The sequence below is a fragment of the Dicentrarchus labrax genome, unplaced genomic scaffold (genome assembly GCF_905237075.1).
Source record: "Dicentrarchus labrax unplaced genomic scaffold, dlabrax2021, whole genome shotgun sequence".
Taxonomy (NCBI): domain Eukaryota; kingdom Metazoa; phylum Chordata; class Actinopteri; family Moronidae; genus Dicentrarchus; species Dicentrarchus labrax.
The window spans coordinates 18,747,824-18,773,162 of NW_026136709.1; the positions used below are offsets into that span (position 1 = coordinate 18,747,824).

At 40.0% G+C, this 25,339-nt stretch overlaps 5 protein-coding genes across 15 annotated transcripts in view; 3 read left to right on the forward strand and 2 right to left on the reverse strand.

Annotated features, from left to right (window-relative positions):
* Window positions 1–17: 17 nt before the first annotated feature.
* On the forward strand, window positions 18–3,775 carry LOC127369362 (uncharacterized). Its single transcript, XM_051410630.1, has 3 exons — window positions 18–366; window positions 903–1,090; window positions 1,205–3,775. The coding sequence occupies exons 1-3, from the start codon at window positions 189–191 to the stop codon at window positions 2,264–2,266; spliced, it is 1,428 nt and encodes a 475-aa protein (XP_051266590.1). The 5' UTR covers window positions 18–188; the 3' UTR covers window positions 2,267–3,775.
* Window positions 2,580–5,804, reverse strand: LOC127369363 (uncharacterized). Of its 2 annotated transcripts, none has more exons than XR_007886063.1 (2): window positions 5,424–5,804; window positions 2,580–3,584 (listed from the first exon to the last, which is right to left on the reverse strand). XR_007886063.1 is itself a non-coding variant. In XM_051410631.1 (2 exons), the coding sequence occupies exons 1-2, from the start codon at window positions 4,534–4,536 to the stop codon at window positions 3,056–3,058; spliced, it is 1,302 nt and encodes a 433-aa protein (XP_051266591.1). In that variant the 5' UTR covers window positions 4,537–5,416; the 3' UTR covers window positions 2,580–3,055. The 2 variants fall into 2 exon arrangements, 1 of the variants encoding a protein (XP_051266591.1); XM_051410631.1 differs by lacking the exon at window positions 5,424–5,804 and adding an exon at window positions 3,764–5,416.
* Window positions 5,805–5,821: 17 nt separating this feature from the next.
* Window positions 5,822–11,959, forward strand: mastl (microtubule associated serine/threonine kinase-like). 2 transcript variants are annotated; one of them, XM_051410626.1, is made up of 13 exons: window positions 5,822–6,332; window positions 6,417–6,554; window positions 6,660–6,799; window positions 6,879–6,967; window positions 7,049–7,155; window positions 7,254–7,413; window positions 7,576–7,724; window positions 8,047–9,111; window positions 9,288–9,429; window positions 9,551–9,565; window positions 10,459–10,572; window positions 10,675–10,776; window positions 10,973–11,959. In XM_051410626.1, the coding sequence occupies exons 1-13, from the start codon at window positions 6,165–6,167 to the stop codon at window positions 11,128–11,130; spliced, it is 2,547 nt and encodes an 848-aa protein (XP_051266586.1). In that variant the 5' UTR covers window positions 5,822–6,164; the 3' UTR covers window positions 11,131–11,959. The 2 variants fall into 2 exon arrangements, with proteins under 2 accessions (XP_051266586.1, XP_051266587.1); XM_051410627.1 differs by lacking the exon at window positions 9,551–9,565 and having other exon boundaries at window positions 5,824–6,332.
* A 351-nt stretch (window positions 11,960–12,310) lies between these two features.
* Window positions 12,311–19,342, reverse strand: acbd5a (acyl-CoA binding domain containing 5a). 2 transcript variants are annotated; one of them, XM_051411006.1, is made up of 13 exons: window positions 19,250–19,342; window positions 18,749–18,875; window positions 18,282–18,402; window positions 17,683–17,755; window positions 17,463–17,580; window positions 16,814–17,050; window positions 16,568–16,726; window positions 16,055–16,149; window positions 15,736–15,967; window positions 14,857–15,059; window positions 14,020–14,079; window positions 13,770–13,879; window positions 12,311–13,678 (listed from the first exon to the last, which is right to left on the reverse strand). In XM_051411006.1, the coding sequence occupies exons 2-13, from the start codon at window positions 18,843–18,845 to the stop codon at window positions 13,666–13,668; spliced, it is 1,518 nt and encodes a 505-aa protein (XP_051266966.1). In that variant the 5' UTR covers window positions 18,846–18,875; window positions 19,250–19,342; the 3' UTR covers window positions 12,311–13,665. The 2 variants fall into 2 exon arrangements, with proteins under 2 accessions (XP_051266966.1, XP_051266965.1); XM_051411005.1 differs by lacking the exon at window positions 19,250–19,342 and adding an exon at window positions 18,996–19,218.
* A 1,930-nt stretch (window positions 19,343–21,272) lies between these two features.
* abi1a (abl-interactor 1a) overlaps window positions 21,273–25,339 on the forward strand; it is a 47,329-nt gene continuing 43,262 nt past the window's right edge. For 2 of the 8 annotated variants that reach the window (XM_051410830.1, XM_051410828.1), the window contains exon 1: window positions 21,275–21,495. In XM_051410830.1, coding sequence (XP_051266790.1) covers window positions 21,379–21,495 — 117 coding nt within the window. In that variant the 5' untranslated portion in view covers window positions 21,275–21,378. Of the gene's footprint in view, window positions 21,496–25,339 lie in introns of all 8 variants that reach the window. The other 6 variants (XM_051410832.1, XM_051410833.1, XM_051410827.1 and 3 more) reach the window with 5 other exon arrangements.

The window sequence follows — 25,339 nt, forward strand, 5'->3', positions numbered from 1 at the left end:
GGCTGTTATTACAAAATTTCTATAGAGGGTATGCACGTGACGTCACGGTACCCGGAAGTCGCTGCGGTTACGTCCACTGAGTGGCAAAAAGACGAGTGGCAAGTAGAGCGCCGTAACGTTTAACAGCGTCAACACTGCCAGAATCATATAAGAAAAAGAAGAAGAGCCGGCAAGATTTTATATTCAACATGGGGAAGAGCTGCTGTGCTATCGACTGCACTAATAGATTTGCAAAGGGGTCGGAGCAAAGTTTCTATAGGCTACCGAAAGCAGCAGAAAAGAGACGGCGATGGATCACTGCGATCCGGAGAGACAGCTGGTATCCAGGCACCGAGACCTGGATCTGCGGTTCACATTTTGTGTCAGGTAACGTTAAATTATGCTGTATTTTCAGACAAAATCATATCATTAAATTACATAATATATTGCTAACGTTACTTCAGTAAAGCTCTTAACGTTAGCATCTTTCATTTAGCTAACGTTAGCTTCTGTATTCTGTATTCAGTAATGTTAATAATCCTAGCTAGTTTAAGGTAACTGAAAGACCCAAAAGTCATACTTTTGTACAAAGAAAGATATCGTGTTATAGTATTACTCTGGTAAAAGTGAAAGTCACCTAAATAAATAGTACTTGGGTAAAAGTCTCAAAGTATCTGATGTTGGCTGTACTTAAAAATCAAGTACAAGTAAATTATTTACTTGTGTCAATACACTGTATAGGTTACTGTAAACTGACTTTATCAGCTTATTTTCTGCTATGATGTTTAGTTTTGGATTCTGTTTAAATCTAATGGCTGATTGAATAAATAGATTTTTAAATGTGCTAACCTGGCTCTGATTCATATAGAAATCGTTATATGTATATATTCGCTGCTACCAACCATGTATATTTGTTTTTTCAGGAAAAAAGAGTGATGATCCTCTACACCCTGACTATGTGCCGAGTTTATTCAGCTTCACCTCTACTGCTGATCGGACTCGGGCTGTCAACCACCTGGAGAGATATGTGCGAACTCAAAACGTTTCTGGCAAAAGACATGATGGGCTAACTGCAACAGACAGAAGTACTGCGTCAGAGCAAGAATTACAGGTAGATCAAGGAGATAATAACACAATACAATACATTTTACAGCATAAGACATCAGAGTCTCCTGAACACTTTCTGAACTCCTGACCATTGACTTCAGCTATTTCTTCACAACAGGTACAAACTGAAACTGGAGTCCAAGGCACTGAGGTCCAGACAGAGGAGACACACAATGACATTGCCTCATTATATAAACAAATTGAATCTTTAAACATCGAATGTCAATCACTGAGAGATAAAATTCATGGACTAGAAAGTGAGTTGAAGCATCGTACCCTTGACCCTTCACAATTTGATGACAGCAAAATGAAATTTTTCACAGGACTTCCCAATTTACAGACTTTCATGTTATTGTTTAGCTTTGTGTTGTCAGTTTTTCCTGCTACTCCAAAGCAGTCCCTCAAGCCTGCTCAGGAACTACTTCTTACACTGATGAAGCTGCGCCTCAATCTGTCAGAGGAATTTTTAGGTTACCTCTTTGGGATTCACCAGTCAACAGTATCCAGAGTCTTTCACCGTTGGATACATGTTATGGCAAGCAGGCTTCATCCTCTGATATTGTGGCCAGAAAGAGAAGACCTTAGACGCAGCTTACCAATGTGTTTTCGTACATTTTTTAAGAACTGTGTAAGCATAATCGACTGCTTTGAAGTGTTCATAGAGCGTCCTTCTGACTTAAAAGCTCGAGCTCAAACTTGGAGCAACTACAAACAACACAACACTATAAAATTTCTCATTTCAATCACCCCACAAGGAAGCATCTCTTTCATGTCCAAGGCCTGGGGTGGACGTGTTACAGACAAACACCTGACAGAACACAGTGGGTTCCTTGACAAGCTCCTACCAGGGGACTTGGTACTGGCTGACCGAGGTTTCACAATTGAGGATAGTGTTGGCCTATTTTGCGCAGAATTAATAACGCCTCCATTCACACGAGGGAAGAAACAGCTTAGCCGAAAAGAAATTGAATCGGCTCGTGAAATTTCTCGTGTGAGAATCCACGTCGAAAGAGTGATTGGAATGTTGAGGCAGAAATACACAATTCTGGGCTCAACGCTGCCTGTAAGTCTCATTAGAGTGGAGCAAAATGGCAAAGTGGAGGACAGCCTTATAGATAAGATTGTGTTAACATGCTGTGCTTTATGCAATATGTGTGAGTCCATAGTGCCTTCAGATTGAGGTGAACATTAGTTCAAACCTTTTGTCTTAATAGTTGGTATCAATATGTATTGGATGATAAGTGTAAATATTAATTTTAAAACTTTTGCGTGATTTTCATTGATAAGCCCGTAAAGGGTTACATTTTGTAAATATTTACTCTGTGATGTATCTGTTATGTATTTACTCTAAGTTATTTCACAGTAACATATGAAGTACGTTTATATTCATGTTTATGTGTTATCATATTTAGTATGTATATATGTTATTGTTTAGTATACCTATATACTTTTATACTGTTATTGTTTTGTATACCTATAAAAGGAGAATAGGCTTTTAAAGTTTATTATTTATTTATTGAAAATAATTGTAATAGTTTTGACACAACTGTCAGGTCAGTCTAGATATGCTAATATGTCACTTTCCAACCTTAGACATGTAAACAGTGTGTGGAAATAACCCCAGACTTACAGTCTAAATAGTTACATTTTATATACAATGATAGGACTAATAAGAAAAAGATTACGCCAAAAATGCTGTAAAAACTTTGGTTTTGAATAATAATGTAACATATTTACAAATGTGAAATGTGTCACCAACTGCTCCTTTGAATGGGAGGCGGAAACAGTTCACAAGCATCAGTCAGTAATTTGGGGCTTTTCAAAATGTTCAGTAGTTCCCCCATCATAAAATAACTTTATATATCATCTTTTCTCTGTAGGCAAAGTGTCACTTACGTATAAATATGTACAAGTTAAGTGCAAGCTGTAACATCATCCCTAAGGTGAAGGGCTTAACACAATAACAGTCCTACAGATGAGATGTTGCACCAGGATTCAGTACTGCATTTTTGGTGAACCATTTTCCCAATAATTCTGGCAGCACTCCATACTTGAAAAACGTTGTGGCCTTCATAACATGTCTTTCAAAATTTACATCTGGGGTTATTCTTTCAATATACAATTCTGAAGGCGTCCACACACAAAAGTCACAGTACAGAGATTTTGTGACATGAATCTGGCACTGCACTTGAAAGTAGTAGTTGTGCTGTCTGTTAAGTGTCAGCGTCACATCTGAGGATGAAGATGTGACCAAGGGAAAGTCTTTTTCTTTTGACAGTTCAAGCAGTGTCTTGTCTTTTGCCAAGTAGGGACATTTGATTTCCAGGCAGCCTGAGCCACAACAGTCACAAGACACCTTCCCATCCGGGGAAGCGCCTAGGTGAGGGTAATGTGAGGAAATATTGAGTCCAGTGGTGGTCACATCAAAATTGACATGTCTTGATGACATGGTTTCAGTGTATTTCTCCTTTGCCTTGTTTTCCTGATGAATGCCCCACCTGAAAATATTTGAGGAAAACATGTTACTTTTAAATTAGGGCATACATATACCATGTCCACAATTACTTTTCATCAGGTTTTGTAAGAGATTTTATCATTCACTAGTTCTATCCTTCTGAGAAGAGAACAACTTTGAAATTTCATAAATTTACTATGTTGTTAAAGCAATAAATAATACCTTGTTGCTGCAGTGGTAAACTTTGCTGATTCTGGGTAGCATACAGCTTTCACAAGTGATTTTGGGGGCTGATTTTCATTGCTTTTGATAACTGCACCAAACTTGGAAGCTGTTACTCTGCCACATCTGTAGGTATACCACATCCTTGATGAAGCCTGTCCCTTTGTCTCCTGTTCAACAAGCTTACATTGCTCATCTGTCATTTTCAATTCTTCAAACACCTTGTCACATTTTTCAATAAGTTCATTGTATGTCAAAGAAGCATTCTCAGCATCATAAAGTTGTCCCAGTGGTGTAGGATAGCCATCTCTCAGAGCCATTGGGACAAAATCTTTGGAGTGGTTTGGAGCTACAGAGAGCACAGCAGCTCTTGGGTTTGCATACTTCAGCTTATTCAGAAAGCCTGCAACTTCATCTCCTGTAGGTTTGGACGTAGCATCACAGGGCCCTGACTTCCTTGATGTAGTTTCATTGACCACACTCATGTCAACTTGACCTAAAACCTTTCTACTCTGCGTTCTGGGACATGTCATATCTATAGAGGACAGTTCAGAGCAGGCGATTTTCTTTTTTTGTGTTGGCTGAAGCCACTGACATGGCAGTGAAGTACACGGCGTGTCATCACGCAGCCTCACACCAGACATTACTGCAAACATCAACGCTGCTGCATGTGAACATGTCTCTCCAAGTCCTGCCATGCATGTACAATGTGCTGTCACAACTGTCCCTGTCTTCTCTGCAGCTATCCAAGTTTTCAAGGGTGGCTCATTCATTCTCTGGCTGTGTTTCACCTGTACAATTAGCGAGTGGCAGTGTCAGTTACAAACAAATCAGTCCTTCCAGAAAAATACAGATTTTTTTTGTGGTTGTTGCAGGAAAAAATCCTTAATTATGCAGCATGTTTTTTTAATATAAGCAGGATAATTTTATGCGATAAAATTGTGGGAACTGCTGCAAAAACTGCGGTTTGATGTAAAAGAGAATAAAAAGTGATTCCCCCAACACCCTGTTCTCACTAGGCTACAACCTTAATGTAAAGAGTAATTTTTTATTACTTCCTATGATAAGCAAACATAAGTTCTCATCTGGTTTTATTTCAGACTTACAAAACATTGATGAGTCAAACAAGGTCTGTAGCTTTACAAAAGGAATATGCTACAACTTGACAACTGTAAAAATGGATAAATACAATATAAAAAAATAAAATGTGCTTCCTGTTTTGCAGAGGTAGACATCTTCTGTTAAAATAAGTGCTTCCAATGCACAAAGTGCAGTCTCTTACTGTAACGCAAATGTACACACTGCTAATATTTACAACTGTAAGGTTTTTGAAACTAGTATGATTTAACCCACTGGAAACAAAAAAGTGCAATCGCAGGGTTTGCAGCTTTCCAGTGACGTTCACGTCGTATAATTACGTCATTTCATAACGTTCCCATGGCAACGGGAAAATGGTTGCTCTTCTGTGAAGTAAATGCAACATTTTTCAACTTTCTACTAAGATATATAGATATATGTGACTTTTTTGCAACGAAAATGCGGGGATTATAAAATCATGCAAGCGTTTATTCGTGTTTTTCTGGAGGGACTGACAAATAATGCCTGACAGTAGCTAACTCAGTTTATAAAAAACATAAATATATATAACTTGTATACAAACCTGTCCACAGACCACCAGAATATCCATCGATGTTCTCATCACTTTAATTTCGCCGACAAATCCCGCCTTGAAGTATGACCAAGCATCAAGGCTTTTGTATGCCTTTAGGCTTTGCCGTGTATATTTACCTGGCGTACAAATCAGGTACATATAAATGTCCGGATATCCGATATCTGGCCACATATCAATGTCCGTGGACCAGATGGTTTTGGGGAGCTCGAATGGATCATTTGCGAGTCCAACTGCCGTTAATTTGTTTTTATGATCCATTTTATTTAGTTTCGCTATCCTTTGACATATTGTGGGCGATTTCTTTTGCCACTCAGTTCGAATGAGGGGGCGTGTCGAGGGCCGGAAGTGACGTAAACGCATACCCTCTATATATACGTCGCGTGCCTGTTCCTTACTGCCTGATCAGTATTGAAATATAAAAACGTTAAATATCGTTCAATTACCTCTCTTATATTGACAAAATTATAACACTTCTTGATTATTTTACAGCTGCAATAAAATAACTCGAAATTACAGTCCACACGAAGCGCATTTATTTATTTTTTTTGCACTTTACACACAGGCAGATAGTCCACCAACCAAACGGAACGGACGTCAGGGGGGGACCCCGCGAAAGAGCAGTGGAATTCAAAAACAAACCAGAGATTTGTAGTCCGTGTTTACTCCGAGCTAGCCGACTGTTACAGACACACAAACCCAGCTCCTCGTTTTAAAAACCACTCATATCAAATGGACGCGGGTGAAAAGCACGATTCCAGCACACACGAGAAATCCGTGGATATTCCCAAACCGCCTTCCATCGAGGATTTCATCGTTTTGAAGCCCATCAGTCGCGGTGCGTTTGGGAAGGTCTACCTCGCACGGAAGAGGTGCAATGCGCGATTATATGCCATAAAGGTGAGTCGGTTTGATCTTCCTCAACTCTGTTTGACTCATTTTAGGTTAAAAAAAACCAAAAACAACTTTTATTCTTTTCTTTAGATGATGAAGAAAGCAGACATGGTTGTTAAAAACATGACGGGCCAGATGAAGGCGGAGAGAGATGCCCTCGCTTTGAGCAAAAGCCCCTTCGTGGTTCACCTGTTTTACTCCCTTCAGACAGCCACCAAGATCTATCTGGTAACACCTGGTGGCAAAATGCACAAGGCACATTCACAGTAACCGTTTTGTGACGTTATTATTTGTAAAGATGTTGTTAAATATTGATTTTCATGTTGCTTACAGGTAATGGAATACCTCATTGGTGGAGATGTGAAATCTCTTCTTCACATCTATGGGTATTTCGACCAGGATATGTCTGTTAAGTTTATTTCAGAGGTTGCACTGGCTTTGGACTACCTCCATCGGCACGGTATAATCCACAGGTACTTTTTGGTGTCATTAAATGTGTATGACATTGATTGATTAGTCTTTATGTGAGATTTAATGTGTGACCTTTTTCAGGGATTTGAAGCCAGACAACATGCTTTTATCCAACGAAGGTCACATTAAACTAACAGACTTCGGCCTTTCTAAAGTCAAGCTTGACAGAGGTATGAGGTAACACGTTTTGATCATCGCCACGAGTGATGTTAGTGATATTTATTTTATTTTCTCTCTGTTCTCTCCATCAGAGCTGAGTCTTACGGATATTCTCACTACTCCATCCTTGGCTAAACCAAAAAAGGATTACTTCCGCACCCCAGGTCAAGTCCTTTCCTTGATCAGCTCCCTTGGATTTGTAAGTGAATTTATGTAATTTTGCATGGAGAAATATAGTCACATGCCTCATTTGTGTTGCGTAATGACTCTTCTTTTATTTTATTATGTTAAACACAGAATACACCTGCAGGAGAGGGGAAGCGTCACTGCAGTGCGTCTGCTGTGTGCAGTCCCATGTCTTGTGGCAAAATCAGACAGAAGAATAACTCTCTTGGTTCTCCTTTGATGAAGAAAAAAGAACAGCTGTCCTCTCCGACCCGCTACCGTTGGAAAATGGGTATGTCATGGTAGATGACAAGATGCCCTCTTGGCTTTGACTGACTGTTTATGCAAGGACTGTTTACTCATATCTCAAAGGCTGGCGCATAGTATAACTTTCAATGAAAATGTGTGCCATGCTACATTAACTGTTTTGGTTTATTTTGTATTTTCTTCTTAGGACCCAGCAGCATTGCGTTTAGTCCTCATAACCTGGCTAAAAATCTGACTCCCACACTGCTGAAGACCAGGAAGAGGTTTGAGACGATGAGTGCAGGCAGCACCACCGACACCGAAGGTGGCATCAGTCCACTTTGGGAGTGTGACGAGGTCAGTGATCGTAAAACCCATAACTGTAATTTATGACATATTAAACAATGTTATATGTGGATTAGGGTCTCCTGACCAACTCTGTTGCCTCCAAATCTTAATTTAAGTAATTTCATTTAATGGATCTGAGAATACAAAGTCATGCTTTTTTTCTAGATTAAGATAGTTTCCGATTACAGATATTTAACCTCTTGTGTATAATATTTGCAGATAAAATTAACAAAGTATTGGAATTAAATTTGAAACATGCCCTAATCAGTTCCTATACTGTTCTTTCCTTGCTGTGATAATAATTTATTTTTATTTGATCTTTCTTCTTCAGAAAGAAAACCAACATACTCATGAACAGAAAGGGAGAGGGTGTTATGAGTCAAAAGGGCCTGAACAGGACTGTGCACCCACAAAACCGGATACTTCTGGCTTCTCTTCTAACGCCACCGGCTATCTGATCTCAAATGAGTCAAATCCGGGCCACGTGACAGAAAAAATACCTCACACCAACAAACTGGGGTCCGTTTGCACAGTTCGGGATGAGTTTTGTCCTTCGGGCTCATCTGTAAAGAGAATGTTTTCCGATGTTGAAAGAAGTCCCGAGCCATTGGAGATCCAAGCCAAGAAGAGTAACGCAGCCTATAAGAGGTGCTACGAGATTCCAGAAGAAAGTACAAGGTTTCACACTGGCCTGACTGGGACATTTTCTTCAATCCAAATAGGTGACTTCATGGCCTCCACAGAGGGGATTGGGTTAGCTGAAGAAAAGATCCCAAAGCGCTCGAGTCCCATTGCTGTGGCCAAGAGTCTGTTTTGTGAGCTGGAGGAGCCAACGGAGGACGTGTTTGAAGATGGAGCCAAAGACTTGTCACATTCCAGTTTTACCTCACCACTTGCAGGGAACAGTGACATTTGCAGGAGCTTGAGCCTCGACTCCGATGGGTCCATGCACGAAACGTCTCTCACTATTGACAGCCGTGCGTCTCTCAAGCCAAGCAAGTCCTCCAAAAACAGGAATTCTCCATCATTTGAGGAGCAGGAGGAAAATAAAGACTCATCCATCACTGAATCCCTCCCGCACACTCCATCTGCTACTGAAACTCCCAAACTTGGTAACTTTGGCCAGCGAGGTGAATCCCATTGTTCCTTTCTTAACCGGCTCCCCGATCTGGCCTGCGGTGTTGCACAGTCCCCCTCATTCCTCAAGCCAAGAAATGTCGTAGCTTTCCGCAGCTACTGCAGCTCCATAAACCGCTCCAACGTGTCAGGGGTGTCTCGATTTAGCATCGGGTCTGTTGAGGCTATGGATCTGTCCACAACAGCTTCTCATCACTCTGCGTCTGGCACTGCAACCCCAGTGCAGAAAAGACCCAACTCCAACAGCTCTCTCTATCAGGTAAGCATACAAAGGACACTATTCAAATTGTAGTCGCAATCATCATACATGTGACGTCACAAAGGCTGTTCATTGGAGGGCAGCCGTGTTGGATTACATCACGCAGCGTTTGATTGAAATGTGTCGTTTTGCAATTTTTTTTTTTTTTTACATTTCCTCTTATTCCCTTCTCACAGACTCCTCAGCCCATGTCGACCTCTCACACCCCTTTCAGGACCCCAAAGAGTGTCAGAAGGGGTGGGCTGCCTGTTGAGGGTGCACCCATTCTAGGAACTCCCGACTATTTGGCTCCAGAGCTTCTTCTGGGAAAACCACATGGTAAGAAAATGAAATTCAAAATTCCACGCACCACAACAATGGCCCCACACAGGTCTTATGGTATTGACATTGGATGGTTGCCACTGTAGTCCTTGTGACAGGAATTTTCTTTGAGTTTCAGGAAGTTGTCAGTGTGGTAAGTTTATAATGATATTGCTGTTTTAGCAAACAAGCTTGCATGCTCACCCAGCCTGCTAATATGCTAGTGGAAATGAGCTGATTCTCCCCCCCCCCCATTTTTCTACCCCCACTGGTTCTGTTTCTGCCCTTTGGATTGGTGAATAAACTGTGGGCCTGATCAGAGGGAAGGGGATAGTATTTTAAATGTGTGATTACGAAGGCTAAACAAAATGGGGTCATTTCCTAACATTAAACTAACATCATTGTTAAAGTTGGGGAATCAGATTTGTGAAGGCTGATGTGCTTTTAAATGGTGGAGAAAAAAAAGGGGTTTTCTGCTCTTAAAACCTGCAGATTTGGGGTTATCCTGACAACTATCTGCTCATTATTTTTGACATTTAGCAACTGACAGACATGTCATCTAATAACCTATTTATCTGACCTACTGTTATTCATTAAAACACACTGAGGGCAATATCTCCTGTCAGTTGCACAATGCCATTGTGAAGCATGATTGCCGCTATTTTTGATTCATGAACAGTCGATCTGTGGCATGAATGACCTTGTGTGGCAGTATTTTGTTCATCAGCTGTCGAGGAGGCTCGTGATAATTGTAATTTTGAACACAGTTATTGAGAAGCAAAATGACTTATTTCAAACTACAACGCTAGATACAAATATCACGGCTCATGTGTGATAATTCTCTTCAGTTATTGAATTATTGTTCCATGTGTGAACGAAGGAATGTGAAGTTTAGACCCAGAGGTTGAATCCCTCCATCCTAAGTCTAACTCAATCCCTGCTTCTGCCACCGCAGTTCGATGTAGTGCACACTCTAACAGGAACCGCAGGGTAAAGTAGCCAGCAGCTGTATTAAATGTCACTCTTCTCTGCCCCCCCCCCATCCAGACTGCATGGTGGATTGGTGGGCACTAGGCGTGTGTCTTTTCGAGTTCCTCACAGGTGTGCCACCTTTCAATGACGAGACGCCTCAGCTGGTCTTCCAGAATATTCTCAACAGAGGTGAGATTTGGTGATATATACCTTTTTTTTTTTTTGACAGTTTTAGTTGAATTGATCATGCTAAGGATTCTGTTGCTTCTTTTACCACCTCAACAATTTTAGATATTCCCTGGCCTGAGGAAGAGGAGGAACTGTCTGTAAACTCAAGAAATGCGATTGAAATCCTCCTGACCATGGACATGACAAAACGAGCTGGTCTAAAGGGTGAGGTCCACTTTCCAGTTCTTCATGATTTACCTGATACCGGTCAGAGAGACTTTTTGTTGCTGTAATCAGGGAACTATCTCATAATAAAATGCCTCAATTTCAACACCCATTGTAAGTAAATCTACTTGGAGGACACTTGTTAAGATTTAAATAGGGAGTATGCTCTGATTACTTTGTCTGAACAATCCACCAGAACTCAAGTGCCACCCGCTGTTTGAGGGCTTAGACTGGGACAACCTGCAGAACCAGCCGATGCCTTTCATACCTCAGCCAGAGGACGAAACCGACACCTCGTACTTCGATGCAAGGAACAACGCTCAGCACATCACTGTGTCCGGCTTCAGCCTATAGAGTTACAAACACCAGACGGTTAGGAGTTTTATTAAAGCAGCGGTCAACAAATATTGGCTGCTGGTGAAGCGAGAATGTCGTGCATGTGGATGAATCGTTGGCCTTCCCTGTGACAAACTCAATCGGATCCGTTATACAAATGAATACGCAGTAATTATGTGGATTCTGATTCAAGGTTGTAATATTTTTTTATTAAAAAAAACCTTTTACCTATGTGCAATTACCGGTCATAAGAGACAGAAAATAGCTGAATCTGTTGCCGGCTCAGTTAGTTGTGTTGTAGAAAGTAAACTTCTGTTAAAACTTTCATTATATAGTTCCGATACGTCTCTTAAGTCAGATTCTTCCACTAGCAAAATGCTCTTTGCTACTGCTTTACCTTTATAATAGGCTTTTGATTTCCTGTGTTATTATGGTGTTATATTGATTAAACACAAAATATATATATATGTAAGTTCATGTAAATGTGGCACTTACTGCCGATACACTCCATTTTTATCGCACTGTTCATCATTGTAACGTTTCCCTGCTGTTGGTAGACTTTGAGGGGTTAAATACTGCTAAAGAAAATGCTAATATATTCAAGAATGATTTATTTTATATGTAAATCTTATTAATAACATTTTGTGTTGTTGTTTTAAGACGAGTTTGTACTAACAGGACTGTCTTTTTGCTGTTTTTATGTCATTTGCAGTTGTAATTTTGACCTTTCCTGTCCATTTTTCACACTACTAGTTTTTAAGATAAGTTCACTTTGCTACCTGTGACATTTTATCTTGTTCACTCTAAGAAAAAAAGTGAAATACAAATAAAATTGTTTGTAACATGATGTTCTTGGTTCTTTTTTGCTAAAAAAGTTTGCTAAACCCAAAACAATCTATCACTGACATTATCAATTTGTTAACCATGAAGCTGCAGCTGGTTAGCTAGCTAGCTTAGCACAGAGAGTGGAAGTAACCAGGCTAGCTATGTCCGAAGGTATAGCATGTTTTATTTGTATATTTTTTGTTTTATGGGGATTATACGCGGGACTATTTATGTGCCAGTTCCTGTTTCCAGCTGTAGCACATACTTAACGTACAGAAAGTGTTATCCGTCTTATTATCGAACTCTTAGAAAACAAGGGAATAGACATTTCCCAAAATGTCAAACTATTTGAAATAATGTGGAGAAATTAAAATGCTTTATGAAAACTTTATTTGAGGCTTAGATTATCACATGCAAACACCACTCTATCCACAGGCAGAGAGGGTGAGAAAGCCTTAGTACATTTCAGTAGAAAGGTAAACCTTTTTTCATTTTTTTTATTAAAACATAATGGCTCTGGAAAGATTAGTGATATTGCAGATGCAAACCTTTGTAAATATGATATAGTATTCTATATTAATAACTCATGGGAATGCAATTAAAATACTGCATTTTAATCTGAACTGTACAGCTATTTTATACAATTTGTATAGATGCTCACTGCTTTGCAAACAATTCATGATTACTATCAGTCACACAAATTCTTTCCACAATATTCATACAAACATTATTACATCACACATTAAAATGATACAATATAGAAAGACGTGACCGCGTAAACAACACAGGCAGTGACAAGAGTTATGCATTAATAATCAGACAGGCGACCACCTCATGGCTCACTAGGTAGTATGATTAATGATTATTTGGTCCAGCACTGGATCAGTTATGCTACAATATGTGAATGTTAGAAATAATAATGCCACCTATAGTACACAGTATGAATGTACCTTATGATGTTGAGGCACTTCTATTTGGACAACAGTGAAGTGACCCGAGTCAAACCACCTGGACGTAAAGCACAGACTGATATAAAGTAGGACAGGTGATGGGGAACTTTGTCTAACCTATACACAACATTTAGCGGTCACTTTAAACATAAACCTCACTTGTACAGCTGAAATTGGGCCTGCAATGCCTTCATTGTAACTGTTGCTAAAAGCAATAAATATTAACTTATCCTCAGAATTGAAAAGGAATCTCACATATGAATATATTATTACATTCAATCCTCCCTCTAAACTATTACAGTTATTACAACATTTTATTATAGCAGCATTGCCTGGGCAACTAATGAAAGTGAATTTTGAAAATGTATAACCACACTAAGCATTTTTTATGCTGTAAAGCCTTAGTTCTGGAAATAATTGAGAAGCTACTGTGATTGGTTTATAAACACGCTGACAACAATCCCAACTCCCCTCTCAACACAAACCGTTTGTTACAGAAAAAGATTCCAGTACAGTGGTATCATGAAAAAGGTTGTATAATCGCAGGCTGCAAGCCCTTACATTCATGTTTCTATTTGATTCCACATCCACAGTACAACACACTTGAGAGGTTTCTTCCTCTCACTCATTACTCTACGTGCCTTCTTCATAGTGCAAAAGCAAATTACTGGGCTGTGGGTCTAAGCAGGGGGGAGTTACAGCCATTAGCAACCCAACCAGACATTTAGAGGACTCTTCTTTATCGTCTATGCCCATGGATGTTTGGGTGAGAGCGGGTTCAGTTGATTCGTCTATTAAAAAGAACGAGAAACGTTAACAGTTAAATAGAGTATTGCATGAAAATGATGGTATATGAGTTGACATTTTGCTGTATAACAATACCTTCTCCTCCTCTGCAGGTATAGGCGAATAAGCCACTGTACCACAAATGGCCATATAACAGCGAAGGCCAAACTGGTTGGAGAAATGTCAAAAGGCCACCAGGATGGTTTCTAGGAAAATGAAAAATTCAATAAATTACAATATGTGGCTCATTTTAGTGGTTAATTATGTTTAAATCTTTGCAAATCACTGCCCAAACAGCTTTTTTCTAAATGAAACCAAACAGCGTGAAGTCTTTTAAACCGTTTACCCGAGTCCGCTTATTCACTGGAAGTGGTGCATAAGTTGGAGACAGAGACATTGATCTTGTCTGCAGAGAGTGAGAAATAAAAAGAAATGTCAGAGGAAAAAGTAAACACCCCCAACAGTACAAAGTGCAAACCCCTTATCTTGTCTTCTTCAAAGCCTCATCTACAAACTGAAATCCTAACTTCGCAGGACCTGTGTTAATGTGTACTGTCAAGTGCGTTTCTGATCATGTCAAACTAATTAAAAAGAAAATAAAATGTATAAAAACATCAACAAGCATATTTATGATGAACTTTTTTGTTTAGAGATTTAGCAATTTATTTTAAGTACAATAAATGTTGACACCAAAATGATCCATGTGTGTCCAGTAGACTGCTTCTGCACTATTATATTATGATATATTATAAATGGAAGCATTCAGAACTATGTGAAAGTGAAAAAACTTCACGTGCACCAGCTTTAAAGTTGAATGCATTTAATACAATATTGTACTGGGTATTAAAATGCAGCCAGTTAAATAAAATGTGCCAATTGTTGACTCATTATATCTGGTGTAGCAAAGTTTGTTTCTCAACAAAACAAACATTAACCACACACTGTAAATAGATTTTCACCTGAACCCCCTTCCTACTTCCCTCCACCCTTAGTTGCTATTTAAAAACAGAAAAAGTAGTCTCAAGTGGTTCAAAGCGGTTGATGATTTTGTGTGAATCCTCCTACTAAAAGCTTCCAAACATGGCCACATACTATAATGCTAATTACTGGCCACTTAAATGTGGCTTTAACTGAGTGTGTTTTGTTTCTGAAAGGAATTAATGAGCGGACAAACTGGTCTGACCTGGCTAGCAGTGAGAGCCTCCAGGGTGTGCAGTCTCTCCAGGACGCTCTGCATGTCCTCCTGCAGTCTAGCCAACGCCACGACGATCTGCTCGTTCAGGCTCCCTCCAGGTGTCACTGCTCCTCCCCAGCGCCCCCCGTCCCCGTCTCCACCGCTGTACGTGGGCACCAGAGATCCAGAGCCCGGGCCTGGAGACCTGGAGCCTAAAAACACAGAGAGGACTTATAATTAATGTTCACACAATGCCTACATGAAAACAACATCAGTGGTCATTTTAAGAATGGACATTTGACAGTAAGGCTGCAACTTTTTGCCCTTATAATGTAAGAAAATAGTAACCATTGACCATTGTAATTTCCCATGTGTTATTGTTTTATCTCAACGACAAAATGGGTCAAAACCCCAAAGATACTCAGTCTACTATCATACATGACAAATAAAAGCAATAAATTGTTACATTTTAGAAGCTAAAATAAGAGATTATTTAGCATTTTTGCTTGAAAAACTACTGAAAATACTTATTTTCAGAAGATAGACAAATTAATGAATCATCTATAAAGGTTACAGTTCTATTTTTCAGTATAGGACAAAAAGGCAAACAGGGTTACTTTTTTTTGGTAAAACCCCTAACCACTACTTCATACTGAAAGCAACCTGATCAACAAGTCTTCCCGAGTCAAATAACTTCCTGTAAGACTGAATAACTAAGGGAAGAAAAACTTGTTGGCAGTGAAATGTTGCTCAAGGCTGAGAGACACTTTGTTTAGAAGACTGAAGGCAAAAAAACAGCATTTGGTGTACAGATCGACACGGCGGACACAAAAACACAGTCAAACCAAGGTTCCTGGGAGTATAAACTCCCTGTGAGGACAACCTTACCTCTTCCTCTTCCTCTTCTGACCAAAGAGCTGTCTGGCCCATCTGCGTTCAGTCTCTGTTTCTGCGACGTTGTACCACCGTTCTCTCCATCTTCCCCTCCACACTTGATGACTTGCGGTGGACCGTGACCGTCCTCCTGGAGCTCCTGCGTTGCCTGCGGCTCCTCTAGAGGAAGCAGGGCGTGGTTCTCCTCTTCATCCAGATCGTCCAGAGAGCGGTTAAGCTCTGAGCTCTGAAGAAGATGCACATTATAATGACTAAATGATAGACTATGAGCTATAGACATTGTATAAGGAAGAGGTTTTAAGTGGTTTCTTGCCTCTTCTTGGCCGAACTGGTCCACAGAATCACAGTAGACTTCGCTGTCTGAGTCGCTGGCCAGGTGACTGGGGCCAATCACATCTACACTGGGATCTGAGATCAGTACAAAGGGCACAAAAAAAGCTCAGACTCTGCATTGAAATGTTGAGCAAACTGCACTGCAATTAACAGAGTGACATGGAGGAAGGCAGCGTTCACTTAATTTGGGGGCATTGTGTGCCATTTCAGCAGAGCCATTCATTTAGACCATTAAAACTGTCCCAGGAGCAGCTGATGTGTAAAGTGGTAAGATTTCTTTGTCTGCCGAGTTGCCACAGCTCTGGGAATGAAGCTTAGCAGATTATCTGATCACATGGTGCGCTGATACACGAGCTCAGGCAGTGAGTGCAGAGTCCTCTGTAACCATTTTGAAACATTTCAGGGACATCTTGTAAAGTCAAAACAGGACCGGGCTTTCACAGATTTGAACCAGAATGGAACTAAATGGTCGTGGAGTTCGAGTGTCCCTTACCTGTGTGGTGGCCATTGAGCACAGGCTCACCGACCGAACCCTGCTGACTCCCATTAGTCAGATGGGTGACCCCGTTAGCCACTTTACCGTTCAACAGTGGCGCTTTGTGTCTCCTGGCTGAACCCCTCTTCTTTGGCTGTAAAGCTGCTGATTTCTTGTCTGAAACAAAATCCCAACAAAGAAAATCGTGTCAAATAAATGTTATATATATTATATATATTTTGACAGTGTTTATAGTTTTGTTACCTTTTCTGACCTCCCTTATCACTTCTTCCTCTTCTTCTTCTTCCTCCTCCTCCTCCTCATCCTCCTCGTCGTCATCCTCCTCCTCCTCCTCTAGTGCCTCTTCCTCTGACCCCTCCCTCACTTCCTTTGATTTGAGCCTGGCAGGACGAGTCTCCAGAGTGCCGTTCATTTCCATCGTTCTGATGATGTTCTTCGTGACGTTCTTCGAATGGACCGAATTCAACATTGTACCAAACCCTGTGCAACGAAAACAAAATTCACTGCGACGCCACAAATACCAAAAAGACATTGTTTCCTTTGATAAATAAGGTTTCAGTAACTCGCCACTGATGATGTTTGGATTTATCTGTATCAAGTGTCCTTAAATGTGCTAATCCACATGTTCTGTACCACTAATTCAGCATGCTTGACAGGACACTAAAAAGCACCAAAGCTACTACAACACCAGACAAATACTAGAACTATATCAACAGAACCAAATATTTACACAGTAATATACTTGCCTTCCAGTTGCCTAGCAAACATTGTCAAACGGGCTGAGCATCGGACAAGAGGCAAATTATAAAAAGGTTAAGCTCTGCATGCGGTTTTTGACATCACAAAAGGAAACTGAAAGGTGGCAGAGTTACACCTGGTGAATAATACCCACCTGTGCTCAGATCTGATATCTGTGAGATCTTTTTCTTCTCCTCAATCAGCTCATAGAACGGGCCGAGAACACGTAGGAGCTCCTCCACCTCGTCCGTCATGGGCATACCCTCCAGGATCTACACGTTATACACGGCAACAAAGGACGGTTACAGATTAAACTACAGGTGTGCCTACATAAAATAAATGCCATATGTTCTGTTAGTGGAGAGAGAACATACCAGCTTCATTTCATCAACATAGGCAGCCATTGCTTCTTCTTTTGGCATATCTCCAAGAGAATTCCATGCATCCCTGAACAATTACATTCAAAACACTTTATCACTTTATCAGGTTAAAAGAAAATCCCTGCCCTGGTTTTAAACATTTCTGTCATAAGGCCAGGCTATTTGAGGTCAGTGTATTCTTTGTTAGCTTCGGGTCAAAGGCTGACAGAAACTTAACCATTCATTAGTAACTAGAGCTATTCCTAAACTGAGTGTTTTTGCCACTTACTGATAAACTACTCCCCCTCCACTGAAACTGTCTGGGCCTAATGGGTAAGAGGTTACGTTCCAAGAGTCCAGAGATCATTTAACACGACTTGAGACTTAACAGGAGGAGAAGAGTGGAGGGGATTTTACTCTTGTAGTCTTGTTTTGCACAATGAGAGGGAAAAAAAAGCAACATGTTGAGCAACGTTCACAAGTCAAATACCGTTTCAATTTTCCCCCTGAAGTCTGTGGCATTCATATTCAAATGATTCCTCAAAGTGACAAATATAAAGAGGAATGCTGTATGCACTGAGGCAAAAACAAAAGCACATACTGACTGTCATTACCATTTTGCTTTCCCGACTGCGTCCCAGAAGCCAGGTCGGGGTATATTGCACGCTCCCACGGTGGCTTGTTTATAGTAACTGTAGAACTTGAGCATCATGTCATTGGACGGCTGAAAGGGACCTGAGAGAAATAAACTTTAATCATCAAAAAGAAATGTTGCACTGAACATGTTTACTAAGTCTTAACTGTTTCTTATCTCTTGCACATCTGTGAATGCTCTGAGGCAACACAGACTTTCATAAACGACTGTCAATGTGCATTAAGTTGCAGACTGCTGGCAGGTGTCTGTACGCTGCTAGTAAAGTGGATTAAACCTTTTTAAACCGCACAAGATCCAAGACACACCAGGCTGTTGCACTGTGTTTGAACACCGTGTTAAAGCCCCCTCCCCTCCCCTCCTCTCCCCTGCGGTACACTGATCAAACCTGGCCTGAAGGCTAGTGGCAGACTGGCGTGGTCAACTCACCATCCGCGGGCAAACTCTTGATCACCTTGACGGCGGCATCGAACCTCAGCTGGGTCAGACGCCTGTCGGCGTCCACTGGCACACACTCCACCTCCATCGTGCCACACTGACACAGTCAACACAAAACCTACAGACAGACAGACAGACAGACAGGCAGTAAATAAACAAACACCGCTGCAGTATGAGAAGCGCCGGCTAAAAATATAACAGGCTAAAAAGCTGCTGCTGCAATAACATTCATACTAACCCTGTTATGTGAATATTAGGCTATAAATCCAGACTTGTACAACGTCAATGCGACCGGCTAAACTTGTGAGTAACTGTGGTTACAGTCTGTTATAAGCACCAGCAGGAGGTTGTGTCGGTTGTGTATCTAGGACACACTATCTAACGTTAACACAGTATGCGACACACGGCTATCTGCCCCAAATATTCGCGCCAAATACAATGTTTACTCCCCAAAAGTGTCGACGGTGAAAGCTCACAACCGGCGACACTTACCGTTAAAGTCAACGGCCTATCTGTTTGTCGGAAGGCGACCTCTCGTTATCCCTCGACCAGACGCCATGAACAGTAATAAAAGCCAAGCCGCGGTGTACTCTGGGAGTTGTAGTTTCTCTACGGGATGTTGTTATTTCCTACAAGAGCCACAATCCCCTGCGCCTGATAAAATATTTTAGTTTAAATGTAGTTTTTTTTTTTTAAGACTTAGATGCGGCGTTCACTGAGAAAGTAAAAAAACAAAAACAAATGCACTGAATAAAACGGATGCGTATTAAAACATAACAAATGTTATGTTATAATGTAGTTAGGCGCCACCGCGCATTCATAACATAACTCAGAGTAAAACTACAAATACCATCATGCTCTAGTCGAGATCAATGTTTTTTTTTTATCAGTTGGAAGAGTGATAGGTGGACGGGAAGGAAAAGGAAGAGCTCTCACTTTGTCGATATTTTCGAGTACCACAAATCGCTGTAAAATAAACTACAGCTGAAATCAGTTTTTAGATCAACTGTATTGGCTAATCAATCGAAATGATCAATCTGGATTCATTGTTTAACTAATGTTTCAAGAAAGACTGCCAAACATCTAGTTCCCCCCCCAAGAAAGACATTTCAATACATACATTTAGGATTTTTTGGTGTTAGAAGTAAAAATAATTGGTAGACAAAGTGACCATGTGAGAAAAAGACATTAACGTTAAATAATATTTATATATGAAGGTACAAAAGAGGAAAACTTTGATTTGTGTTTGTATGAGGAAGCAGAGACCTAAATAATGAAATAGTAAAATAACCCCAAAACATACAGAAAACCCACGTTTCCCTCAGACTGTTATGTTACTACTTATATTTTATTTCATGTTCTATAGATGTTGCATGATGTGAATATCTTGACTTTCCCTCGGGATAAATAAAGTATCTATCTATCTGTCGATATGCACTGAACATGAGTGTTTGTTACCATGTGAATATTCACAGATTGCTTAAATTAACAGATTTTTTTTTGTCATGCATAAAACAATATGATTAAAATACACTGAGACAAAACAAAACTCCCATTTGCAAGTTTTCCGTTGAAAGAAATGGAAAAACACAATTATCATAGAAATATATAATTTAAAAAAATAAGTGATTGTAATAATGACACATACTGAGACACATGACATAACAGAGAAAAACTACACAATATGATAAATACATTATAATATAAATAATATATAAATGATGAATGGTGCTGTGGACTTGCACATTTGGTTGTAGTTGTAAAAAAAGTATTCAGATCTTTTTTAAGTAGCAATACTACAGTGTCAAAATACTAATAAAAAAAATTACAAATAGTCCAGCATTCAAATTATGAGTAGTAAAAAATATATAATTATAACATTATAATAACAATACATACATATATACACACACACACACATTTATATCAACTAAAAAGTACAATATATACTTTTCAACTTTTACTTAAGTCTTAATGAATTACAATTAAAATGAATAATTAATAATATACATATTATAATAATTCATACGTTAATATGTATCTATTTAATGTTGCAGATGGTAAAGGTGGAACTAAACTGAATGACTTTATATGTTTAACCAATAAACAACAATAATCAAGCACTGGATTTGACCATGCACCTTAAGACACTTACCCAATGCTCGTTATTTTGCTATTTATTCTAATTGTTTTTAGTAGTTCTTTCGCATTTGACCTCCTGTTGTTGTTGTTGTTATTATTGTTATTATTATCAGTCGGTGGATACTGCTGGAAACTGTGAATAAAGTATCTAATCTAATCTAATCTAATCTAATCTGATCTAATCTAATATTTCTAATTTATGTTTTGTATTAATAGTCTAAATCTGTTAACTAGTAGTAGCTGTAAGTCGTTTTAATGCCTTGGTCCCCGCTTTTAAACCAGTGAGTGACTCCTCTTCTCCCCAGCAGAGACGATCTTCGGCTCTGACGTTACACCAGAGCTGGGGCAGGAATCCCACAATAGCAGGCAGAGAGGATTTTTTTTATTTTTTTTTCTCGAGGCAGAGCTGGGCTGGTGGCTGCTTCAATCAAAGGGAAAAAGGCAGAGGGGAAGGAGAGGCTCTGCGGAGAGATGTAAAGATGGCAGAGCTACAAATGTTGTTAGAGGAAGAGATTCCGGCCGGTAAAAGAGCGCTTGTAGAGAGTTACCAGAACCTCACCAGAGTAGCAGACTACTGCGAGAACAATTATGTCCAGGTAAGTGTTGAGTCTGTCCGCCCTTTACCGCGGTTGTCTTCAAGCTCCCTCTTTTTGTCGCGGAAAGCTCGGGATTGAATGGTTGTGTTGGGACAGGAAATGTGGATAAAGAAACTGGGCTCGGTTATGAAATGAAGCCCTCTCCGCCTTAAAAGCTTGGAGTAACAGTTTTGGATGTTTTTTTTGTGGCTAGTTTTTGTTTTGTTTACGAATGTGGGGCATTATTTCAGCTGGTATCTGTTCACACCATTGACCACATTTTATTCCGTTTACACAGAGGGTGTGTCTACTTTAAAATATATATATATATATATATTATTACACTGGGTGGCTTCAAAAGGCTTATTTATTTTTTTTTAGTATAGGACAAATAAATAAAGTTAGTGCACTTTCTTCGCTTTAATTGATGCTGACACTGCATTACAATGTAGAACTATAGGAAGTGTGGGCAACTAGATGTCACAGCGAAACTATAAGTCCGTGAATATTATAGTAACAGCGGTGCTTTACATTCCATAAGGTCATTAAACACACCATTTAATACCACAAACCCAGTTTAAGCCCCCACTGGGGTGCTACAGTGGAGGTATAGGGTCTGCATTATGGAGTTGTGAGCACTCAGCAGAGGCCATCATGTCAGTGGCATGGCTTTTTATTGTTGCTGCATGTTTTAAGACAACTTTTAATGTCACATTAAAAGCATAATACGTGCATTGGAAGGCAGGTTGCGTTGGGCCAGATGTGATGCAGATGCGGGGTTTTTTTTATTTTTATTTAAGATCATTTAGATGTGTTTGCAAAGCTTTGCATCGAGGCTGTGAGACAGGAGGAGGAATGTAAAGCAATTGTTAGTAGGTCAATAAAGGTTGGAGGTATTGATTTTTCTCCCCTTCCAACTTATTCATGGGAACAAAGCTTGTTTTAATCTCTGCTGGCCTGTATGGGGCTCCACATCTGTCCCCTTTTTTAAAGTTTAAAGTTTTCTTCTTGATAAAGTGGCTTATTTTTGTTGTGTTTTTTTATTTTTTATTTGGTGATGTTGTAAAAAAGCTCCTGAATTTATCCTGATGTGTGTACAGAGTCTGCTCGTTTTATTACGGTGACCACAGATTGCTTTGTCTTGTTTTTAATTTAATTTTAGCACGATAATATATGTGGTAAGCCGCAAGCTATAAGAGAAAAAAGAAAGTCAGAGCTTTTGTCTTTTGAGAACAAATTGAGTGACAGACCAGCGGTGGCGGTGAGAAAACCTTTTTCAGCAGGAAGACCAGCCACCATATCAGCTTCAGAGGGTGTGTCCGCTCCAGCTGTACTCCCCAAGGACTCCCTGTAATTTTGTTTTCTTCCTCGTCCTCGGATGATTTGGCATGGCGAGGCACGGCTCTGAAGCTTTGTGCCAGTTATAGCCTGTCAGGCAAAACACTGCAGGTCTTTTCCCGCCGCTCTCTTTTTAAAAAAGCCAGACTTTTTGTGCAGTTGTGTATCAGGATAGTTGACAAAATGCTGGGGGACTTTTGAATGCAGGAATTTCCTTGTTATGGATTTAGTTTACCACAGACAGCTGTAACATGAGATTTCCCACACTTACACAACACTGAGGCTTGTAATAAAAGCAGAAACAATGTGTGTTAACTTGTGTTGGGGAATTTTCTTTACTTTCAAATTGGTTTTTCAGCGGCGTGACGGTATTTTGGATCAAATGAGCAACTTCTGAAGGCCTGTAATGACATCTTTTAGTCGAAACCGCAGTGAATAATAGTCCATATTTTTTTGCTGAACTGCAGTTTCTGTTAAATTCAAGCATCTTCCTACCACAGTGACTGGACTTCAGTGTTTTGCAGGGCTGGGTATCGAACCTGCATACTGACAAGTCGGCGTCAGATTTTTATTTATTTTTAAAGATACATTTTGAGAATGTTAAATTCTTTTGTATTAATTATTGGGAAAAAATCTTCTTCTGAAAGTAAGGTGTAGAAAAATGTATGATTTTGGTAGCGTTACCAAAACTTGGGTACAGTATTGGCATTATTTTTTAGGTTATGATGTTTAATTCCCTATATTTTCTTCAGTTTTATGCAGATTTTACTGCCTTAACATTTGACTATTTTCATAGTATTGAACCTAATGTTGGCCAATGTTGGAATCCAATGCCCGGTATGATTTGTATTCTTGTTATTTATTCAGATAGTTTCTGATTTAAAGCATAAAAAAAAACTACTGTATCCACACAATGTTTTAAATTTACAACAATACCCAGCAGGAGTTTTAAAGACCGATACAGACGGTGTTTGATTGCCCGTATTTGCTGACATTTTTTCTACAGTAAGTGCATTTAAAGTCAATAGCTACATAAATGTCATCAAACCGATGTGCATCCTTTTCAAACAAACAACTGAAAGTGGTTTTAGAGTGCTGGAGTATTTCCCCCCCCTAAGAAATTGGGTGCTAACGTTGGGTGTCAAGGTGTAGTCTGAAAACGTGGGTTTAGTGTCTTTAAATCTGACCCAACATAGACTCCAAAAATAGTATTTAAATCATCACGGGGCTAAAAATCTCCCCTGAGAACCAAATTAATGAGCCGGTGAAATCTGCAAAGAAAATGCACAAGAATAACTTTCACGCTGCTGTGGATGAAGAGTACAGTAGGGATGGATGATACAGTATTTGATCTAACTGTTATGTAACTTTAACCCCTCTGAAAAGTTGTGTGTCGTGTGTCTGAGCGCGTTGCCGTTCTCAGTCCTTGTGTTTTAGCAGAGCACCTTGTTGTAAAGGGCTGACGCAAAAAAAGCGGGATTTGATTTGAAGCTTTACAGCGCACGTCGCTCGCTCTGTGTGAAGCGAGTGTCGGACTAACAGTGCACTTTTCATAAGCCCTCTCTGTCTGCGGGAGATAGAAACACACACACACACACACACACGCTCAGAAAATTGTGCACTGCGAACCGAACCGCACACATATCAACATGCCTCAGCTTGAATCAGCTCGTCCTTTCAGCACTCCTCCCTCACATTTCCATCCCTCCTTCTTCTTCTCCCTCTCCCTCTCCCTCTCTCTCTCTCTCTCTCTCTGTTCTTGTCATGGAGGCTTTGGTGTTGTGGACTGTGGTGCAGCTCAGCAGGGTGAAGCAGATGGTGAAAGCTCTGTGTAACCAGGGACAGATCACTGCCCCACTTTCTCTACTTGATAGTGACTTTTGTTTTGTTCGAGGGAGTGTTTTTGAACTGTGTGTGTGTGTGTGTGTGTGTGTGTGTGTGTGTGTGTGTGTGTGTGTTGTATATGACACACTGACAGGTCAGAGTTATGTTTCCTGTTTGCTCCACTGACTCTTGCCGACTAGCTCCCTGGAAATGCCTTCGCTCTGTGTCAGGAAGTGGCTTAATAATAGAGCCCCAAAAAAACACCCTTTCACATTAAGATGCACAGACATCTTAATAAATAATCTGCTGTGTTTGTATTTTAATATTTTCCTGTTTGTTCTAGCTAAGTAAAGGGGGGAAAAAAGAGATCCTTGCACAATGCTCGCTACCCTCTTGAAAAATACTTTGCTTCCATTTTTTGAGCACCGTGTTTGTTTAACCTCTGTGACAAGCACGCATACACTGTATGCAAAGCGGGCCACCTGGCCGTGTTGGCAGGGCGCTCTGGAAGGGCAGTTCAGTTGTGATCGAGCTGTATTTGATGTTCCTGGAGCTGAGACAATTGACAGAAAATCAAATCGGCATCTGTTTTGGAAATTTAACAGCAGTTTTAGTTTTATTTTTCAAACGGCTTCTCAATTTTGCAGCCTTTTTAGTGTCGTTTGATTTAGTTAATTAAATATCTATGGATTTTCCGATGATT

Coding starts and splice junctions, on each gene's coding strand:
- LOC127369362 (XM_051410630.1), top strand. CDS start 189: ATGGGGAAGAGCTGCTGTGCTATCGACTGCACTAATAGATTTGCAAAG. Junction 367..902: donor CGGTTCACATTTTGTGTCAG/GTAACGTTAAAT, acceptor TTGTTTTTTCAG/GAAAAAAGAGTGATGATCCT. Junction 1,091..1,204: donor CGTCAGAGCAAGAATTACAG/GTAGATCAAGGA, acceptor TCTTCACAACAG/GTACAAACTGAAACTGGAGT.
- LOC127369363 (XM_051410631.1), bottom strand. CDS start 4,536: ATGAATGAGCCACCCTTGAAAACTTGGATAGCTGCAGAGAAGACAGGG. Junction 3,585..3,763: donor TTTACCACTGCAGCAACAAG/GTATTATTTATT, acceptor AAATATTTTCAG/GTGGGGCATTCATCAGGAAA.
- mastl (XM_051410626.1), top strand. CDS start 6,165: ATGGACGCGGGTGAAAAGCACGATTCCAGCACACACGAGAAATCCGTG. Junction 7,156..7,253: donor TGATCAGCTCCCTTGGATTT/GTAAGTGAATTT, acceptor TGTTAAACACAG/AATACACCTGCAGGAGAGGG. Junction 10,573..10,674: donor CCAGAATATTCTCAACAGAG/GTGAGATTTGGT, acceptor CAACAATTTTAG/ATATTCCCTGGCCTGAGGAA.
- acbd5a (XM_051411006.1), bottom strand. CDS start 18,845: ATGGAGGTGGAGTGTGTGCCAGTGGACGCCGACAGGCGTCTGACCCAG. Junction 17,581..17,682: donor ATGTTGATGAAATGAAGCTG/GTATGTTCTCTC, acceptor TATAACGTGTAG/ATCCTGGAGGGTATGCCCAT. Junction 15,060..15,735: donor CAGAAGAGGAAGAGGAAGAG/GTAAGGTTGTCC, acceptor CTGTGTTTTTAG/GCTCCAGGTCTCCAGGCCCG.